We start from the raw sequence: 7227 nt of genomic DNA on the forward strand, positions 1-7227 counted from the left end.
GGGGCAGTTCACCTCTGGCCTGTAGGGTCGCTATGAGTGCAAATGGACTGCAAGAATACGGAGCTTCAAACCTCTTTCGTTTTTTCAATTTTCCCATGAACTTTTGGAAGTCCCTTTTCTGAATAAACAGAAGAACAAATCCACGAACACAGGATCTCTGAGGATCCCAGGATCTCTTTTCCAAAGGTTCTGGCCTTGGCATCCAAATTGAGATTCCCTGGGTGTTGCTGCTGCTGGCCCTCTGCCTGGCTGGGGGAGGCCTGCTTAGCCTGGCTCTGTTCCACACAGCTCGCCTGGGCATGTCTATATAAAGGGGAAGGGGGCAGCCCAGTTGCCACTGTCCATCTGCCATCTGGGCTGTCCAGCCTCACTCCCCTGGCCCCAGGACCTGGGCTCGGCTGCCTTGGCATTCATTCTTCCTGTTGACTTAACCACTGTCCCTGAACCTTGCCCATCCCCCAAGGCCCAGCCTAGACCCTGAGATGGATGAGGTGGGCTCCCTTTGGACTTTCCTTGTCCTCCCAGATGACCGGTGAACTTCTCCAGACTTCTTCACAGATTCAAGGCAGGGGCCAGCTTCCCCTTGACCTCCTTAGAGAAGGTCCCTGGCTGCCAGTTGCTGACCTCCTTTCCGGTCTGGTCTGCTCATCATGAGTACAGACTTGCAGACCCACACAGCAGTTCAGGAAAATGGAGACAATAAAAGCTGCTGCCTCCCAAGAGGAGTGCTCGGCGAGGTCACGTGGTTAAAATGCCCAGCACAGCGTGTGGCACACCGTAACTCACAACTCACTGCCCCCAAGTGGACTCTGACTCACAGTGACCCTGTAGGGCAGAGTTCAGCTGCCCCTGTGGGTTTCTGAGGCGGTTAAATGTGTATGGTAGGAGAAAGCCTCATGTTCGTTCCATGGTGCCAGTGGCTGGGGGGTTAGAACTGATGATCTTATGGTTGGCAGCCTAACAGATAACCCACTGGACCCCCAAGGTTCAATAAATGGTGGCTGTAGCAGTCACACACACCCCCCCCCTCCAACATTCCAGTTGCCAAGCTCAAACCCCATGTTCATGGCCCAAGTTCGATGACCTTCACCCGAGCTCCCATTTACCACAGACTCCCTGCGAGGGAGGTTCTGACTCTCCCCAGCAGACAGCTGAGGAAACAGGGGCTCAGAGAGGCAGGACCATCAGCTCAAGGTCACATGGCTCCCAGAAGCAGTTTGGGTCTTGGGTTTCACATCATAGAGTTGGGCTCTTCCTCCTCCACCATGCTCACTCTGCGGTGCGATGGTCCTTTTCCACCTTGGAGCAAGTGTGCTTCCTGAGGTGGGGTGAGAAGAGGGGTGCTCCTTAAGGCAGAGGAGCAGGGCGGGTCCTCCTCCTGAGAGTCTAGGATGTCAAGGCCTGCCACCTGCTCCCAGGCTTCAATTTCTCTGCAAGGGCCCTTGGCTAAATTAGGCCATGGGCTAGGGCTCTGGGAGGGGTGGGGGCTTGCTGACCCCAGGATCTGATTGGTCAGGATATTCGTTCCCGGGAAGCCAGGAGGGGGGAGGATAGGGGCCCTACAAATGCGGGGGCTGGAGTGGGCCAGGGCATCCTTGGGTGGTGCCGTGCTGAGGAGGTGACCTGTGGCAGGGGAGTCCCACTAACCTGTAACCATGGTAAGGATACAAGCCCTGGTTCTTTCACTCACAGGAACACCTTGGGGCCTCTCGGGGGACAGAGCCAGGTGGTCTGGGTGGGGGGCAGTGACGTCGTTCCCTGAAACTAGAGGAGGAAGGTGTTCTGGGGAACTCATGTTTCTTCCCAGGAGAAAGCTGAAGGGGAGGGCGGGGGATTCCAGGGCTTGGTTCTCCAGGCTTGCCCGTTCTTCCAGCCCTTCCGGGACCCCCACCATGTCAGCCACAGAGCTGTGAGCGCAGCTTCGCCTTCTCCTTCATGGTGCAGCTCGGGTCTCAGAGAGCCAGAGTGAGTTAGTGAAGGTTACCCAGCAAGCCAGGGGTAGGAGTGGGCTGGAGGAAGGTTCCAGTGGAAGATGGGCGGCCTGCAATGCCATGAGCCCCGAGGGTTCACTGAGGGGGACAGACCAGAGCTGGAGAGACCTCAGTCTCGCAAGAAAGGTTTGGATTTGGGGCTGTCATTTTCCTTTGAGACTCCCCTCCCCACTTCAAGGAGTAACTAGACTCCAGAGGCCAGCTGCTTCGGGTGACACAGGACTAATAATAGCCTGCCCTCTTGGCATAGGCAAAGGTGGGGGAGGGGGCAAGGAGCAGGGCCAGAGGCCGAAGAAAGCCTTGGATGGATGTCTCAGCTTTCCGCTCCGCCAGCCTCTGGCCAACGGCCCCTCCTCCCATGACCGCCTACCCTGATGGCATGGCCTGGGTGTGATGGGAGCCCCCATAGCAGTCTTATTCCCACCCCCTAGCAGGCAGCAGACAGGGTCTTTACTGACTGTACCATAACAAGGAATCTTAACAGTCCATCTTTGCCAGTTCTCGGAGGGGCAGGAATGATGTGGCCCACTCTTCTTGGTCGTTCTGGTGCCTGGTTGTGGCTCGGCACGTAGTAGGTGCACAATAACTTTGTGGGGCATGTCATTACGTATCTGAGAACACACATTTCTCAAGGACCTGCTAAAGCACTAGGCACTATTGCCCAAAGCCACTGCCATCGAATCGATTCTGACTAATAGTGACCCCATATGAGGGTTCCTTTACGGGAGCGACGGTCTCTAGGAAACGCTGGAAGACCATGCCGGAGAGATCTTGCTGGCCTGCAGCAAGGGCCTTTCACACCCATGGTTTCATCTCTGTGGTGAACGTCAATCGTGATTTAACCTGAGCCACTTGCTCAAGCTCACGCCGAGGTGGGGAGTGTTCCCAACCTGACTGGAGAGGGACCAGTGAGGAGGCCTTGGGTACAACCAGCCTTCTTAGCGCTAGTAAAAGGGGCTGGGTACTTCGGGGTCCTGAAGGAGGGGTGGCAAGGTTGGACCTGGTCTTCTGAAGGAAGCAGGGGGGCGGGGGCAGGTGGAGGCTCTTCCAGAGAGGCAGGGTGGGGAGGAGGAGAAAGGTATGGTAAGACTCTTCCCTAGGGCTGGCCTTTCTCCTCTGACTCTCTGTGTTTTCTGCAGACGGACCAGCAGGCTGAGGCCCGGTCCTACCTCAGTGAGGAGATGATTGCTGGTGAGTCAGGGTGGAGGGCTGTGTGTGTGTGTGTGTGTGTGTGTGTGTGTGTGTGTGATGCTTGGTGGAAGGCAGGTGTCACCTATGCTGGGGGATCTAGAGGTGATTGGGGACTCAGTTCCCTCCCCTTGGGCCTCCCTCCCTCCTGGCAGAGTTCAAGGCCGCCTTTGACATGTTCGATGCTGATGGTGGAGGAGACATCAGCGTCAAGGAGTTGGGCACGGTGATGAGGATGCTGGGCCAGACACCCACGAAGGAAGAGCTGGACGCCATCATCGAGGAGGTGGATGAGGATGGTGAGCGGGTAGCCCTCCTTGGCCAGGCTGGTGATGGTGGGGAGAGGCGGGTGCCCTGCGCTCAGGCCCAGCGGGCCACCGTCTCCCCGCAGGCAGCGGCACCATCGACTTTGAAGAGTTCTTGGTCATGATGGTGCGCCAGATGAAAGAGGACGCCAAAGGGAAGAGCGAGGAGGAGCTGGCAGAGTGTTTCCGCATTTTCGACAGGTGCCCTGGGGGCCCGGGCGGGGCAAGATCCTGGGGGGTGGGGTGGGGGATGATGGGGTGACCAGGCGCCCCGGGCCCTGAGCCTGCCCCTGCCCCTCCGTCCCAAAGGAACGCAGACGGCTACATCGACGCCGAGGAGCTCGCTGAGATTTTCAGGGCCTCTGGGGAGCACGTGACGGATGACGAGATCGAGTCCCTGATGAAGGACGGTGACAAGAACAACGATGGCCGCATCGACTTCGACGGTGGGGGCCCCGGGGGCGCGGCAGGGGCGGGGCGGGGCGAGCATGGCTGTGGCGGGCACCCACGGGGCCCCGATGCGCGGCTGGCCTGGGCTTGGTTCTCGTGACCAGGGTGGGCCCTGACCTCTCTCGTCCGTCGGCTTCCCTGCAGAGTTCCTGAAGATGATGGAGGGCGTGCAGTAAGGCGTGGGCACGGAGACCCACCTCGCCCTCCGCGGCGCCCGCGCCTCCCAACCCCGCCGGTCCCATCGTGCGCCCGGAGCGAGGCGCGGACCCTCCGGGTCTGTGTGCGGCAGGAATGAATAAAAGCCAACTTTGCCAAGCGCGTGGTCTGAGTGACAGGAGGGGGGGTGGGGGCCTCGGGGCCGACGGGCCACCGTCTAGGCGACGCCCGGAGGACCTGGGAGCCCAGGGATTCTCGGGTGCGAGGAGGCAGCGGCTGCCGGGTGCAAGGGGGCGCTGGCCAACTTGGCGGGTTGGGGGTCGGCCACCGGCAGCTGGCGCTGGGCGTGGGCAGCTCCGCGGACAGATGGGAGGAGGGAGGCCGCAGGGGCTTCGGGCCAGCGGATGGAGGGCGCACGGGCGGGCGGGGCAGCAGGCTGGAACGGGCGGGGTGGGGCGTGGGCTGCTGGGCCAGACAGTAGCTGCCACTTCCCGGCCTGCCTTTCTTTCTGGAGCCTTTGGAGGCTGGGCTATGGGTTTGCGGGGCGTGTGTGTGTGTGTGTGTGTGTGTGTTGTGTGTGATGTGTGGTATGGTGTGTGTGGTGTAGTGTGTGTGTGTGTGTCCACTCACATCCCTGCTAGTCCTTCCTGCTGGTCTGTTCTTACTGGGGATTGGAGGGGTGGGACACACACCACTGAGGAGGTGCTGCCCTGTTATGCCAACCCTAGATCCCAATCCCTGCCTCATGCCCTCTCCGAGGAGCAGCTTCTAGAATTCAAACCTGGGTCCCTCACTCTACCCCTCCCTCCCTGCTCCGAGGCTGTGGGACTCCAGCCACACTGGGCCACCTTTGTTGAGCCTTCAGGCTCCGGGCTGTTTGCAAACGTCAAGGCCTTTGCTCCCAAAGCTTCTCCTCATGGCAAAATGTTCCACTCACAAGACCCCCTGAGCTCTCCCGTCTCATCCGTGCTGGAACTCCTTGTCCCCAGGCCATCACAGCTGGGCATCAGGCCATAATGAAGTGAGCGTTGGTCCTTGTAGTTTAACTGTAGAGTCAGCCTGCTGGAATTTGCATCCTCACTGTGACTCGTGCCTTGTTTTCTGCATCTGTGAACTGGAGACAATACTGAAGCTGTGTGTCAAGTGCTTAGACTGGCACCTTGCACTCAGTGAAGATGTGACAAACACCGAGGGCCCACCCTGGGGTCAGACTGATGCACGGGAGCCACACTATGCCCCGCAGGCTTCCCAGTGACCGTTGCCATTTGTAAGCACATTGCCAGATGTTGCTCCAAGGTGCCTCTGGAGGGGTTTGAACTACTAACTTGACACTTAATGGTCAAGCTTTTAATACATGTTATGATCATCCTCGAGGGGCCCTGGTGATGGACCTAATGGGCTACTCATTGAGCTACTAACAAGGTCAGCGGTCTGGAAGATGAGGCTTTCTATCCCCTCAGGATTGACATTCCGGGAAACGCACAGGGGCGGCTCTACTCTGTCCCATAGGGTCACTGTCAGAATCGACTAGATGGCAGTGAGTTTTTAAAATGTGTTATCATCATTACCATGCTCATCATCAGATTCCTGAAACGCAGAACTGCTCTTCCTCATTGCTTCAGCCCTCCTTCTGGGTCCCCCTCATGTTCTCTTCGCTCCTTCTGTTGCCTTCACAAGTCTCCATCTGTATCTCTGTGTAATAGTCATCAGTGTTGATTTCCCTCCTCTGTAACATGGAGGGAAGGACAGTAGGGCCACTGAGGGCCTACTGTGTGCTAAAAGGAGCTCTGGTGTTCTGTGGGCTAGGCAGGGAGTTGCTAGCCACACGGTGGTGGTTCCAACCCATCAGGGCCTGCTGTCTACCTGCTCTGCAATGACTTACGTTGGAAACGCAGGTCTGCTCTACCCCATAGGGTCTCTAATGGCCAGAATGGCTCAACAGTGATTCTTTGTCTCATTAAGGCCCCTGTGACCAGACCTGCCTGTGCTCTTAGGTGGGCTCTCCTGACACCTTAGGTGTTCTGCCTTAGGTGCCCCACCTCTGTGCTTTCCCAGCGAGTCTAGCAGCCAGCCTTTTTTGGGTGCTTATGAGTGTTCTAAGGTCCTCGTCACGCTCCTCTGAGGCAGGCACTAGGATTTTTCCGTTTTCTAGTGCCCATTTGCCGGAGTTGACTCCGGCTCACAGCAAGCAAGCCCACTGGACAGGATCCAACTGCCCTCCAGGGTTTCTCCAGCTGAGTGGGCTGGTGGGTTCGATCCATTGACCTTTCAGTTAGTAGCTGAGTACATCAAACTGCTCTGTAAGGACTCTTTTTTCACAGGCTAAGTGTGAAGACAGGTATAAGCAACACGGAGTGGAATTGGGATTCTAATAGAGATTTTTTTTTTGCCTGCTGGTAGGAGTGCACACCCCCCCCCCATAAACTGTTGGGGGTGAAATATTAACCTAATTTCCCCCCCATTGAATTTCTTGTTAAAGGCTCCACGTAAAATGTTTTATAATTCTAAAAAACAGATTTACAGCCTAGGAAACTCAAAAGGGCAGTTCTACCTTGTTCCATGGAGTTGTAATCGACTCGATGGCAATGAGTTTGGAGGTTTTTTGTTTTAAAATATTATTTTGCCATATCTTACACCATTCAATGTATCCATTCACCTATAATTCTGCTATTCATTTCCCTTGAGTGGGGTTATACAGTCATCATTGCTATCAGTTGCTCCTTTCCCACCTCTTCCCATACCCTCAGGGAATCATTCCTCCCACTATTGTTTCTGAAGGGTTTATTTGAAAAAATAACTGTTAGTCTAATATTTATTTACTCTGTTGCAAATGCCAGAATCAAATTGGTTTAAAGAGATGCTGTATTGGTTCATGAAACTGAGAAACTCCAGCCTGGGCTGGAGGCCAGGGACTCAATGTCCCCCTTGGTCTCTTCGCCCTGGGTCTGGTTCGCCATCTTCCCTCTGCAGCTGCCTCCACCAGAAGCCCTTCCTTTCAGCCACCCAACTAGTAGAAGCATTTCTCTCTACAAATGACAGATTGATTGTGGAGAGTCGACTGACGTAAGGGAGGTCAGGTAGCAGACAACGTGGGGGAACAAACATGAGGGAGGAACACACAGAGCCTTCAGCAAAGG

At 56.3% G+C, this 7227-nt stretch overlaps 3 protein-coding genes across 3 annotated transcripts in view; 1 reads left to right on the forward strand and 2 right to left on the reverse strand.

Annotated features, from left to right (window-relative positions):
• SNX21 (sorting nexin family member 21) overlaps positions 1-2351 on the reverse strand; it is a 10649-nt gene extending 8298 nt beyond the window's left edge. Inside the window, exon 1 of the mRNA XM_045295488.1 lies at positions 2229-2351. Within this exon, the coding sequence (XP_045151423.1) occupies positions 2229-2351 (123 nt within the window). The remainder of the gene's footprint in view (positions 1-2228) is intronic.
• TNNC2 (troponin C2, fast skeletal type) lies at positions 2350-4110 on the forward strand. The gene is made up of 6 exons (XM_045295489.1): positions 2350-2379; positions 3131-3182; positions 3335-3478; positions 3571-3685; positions 3794-3930; positions 4079-4110. The coding sequence occupies exons 1-6, from the start codon at positions 2350-2352 to the stop codon at positions 4108-4110; spliced, it is 510 nt and encodes a 169-aa protein (XP_045151424.1).
• A 197-nt stretch (positions 4111-4307) lies between these two features.
• UBE2C (ubiquitin conjugating enzyme E2 C) overlaps positions 4308-7227 on the reverse strand; it is a 7917-nt gene continuing 4997 nt past the window's right edge. Inside the window, exon 4 of the mRNA XM_004698299.3 lies at positions 4308-4526. Within this exon, the coding sequence (XP_004698356.2) occupies positions 4308-4526 (219 nt within the window). The remainder of the gene's footprint in view (positions 4527-7227) is intronic.

The sequence above is a fragment of the Echinops telfairi genome, unplaced genomic scaffold (assembly GCF_000313985.2).
Source record: "Echinops telfairi isolate 266 unplaced genomic scaffold, ASM31398v2 ScPeMD7_5592;HRSCAF=6446, whole genome shotgun sequence".
Classification (NCBI taxonomy): domain Eukaryota; kingdom Metazoa; phylum Chordata; class Mammalia; order Afrosoricida; family Tenrecidae; genus Echinops; species Echinops telfairi.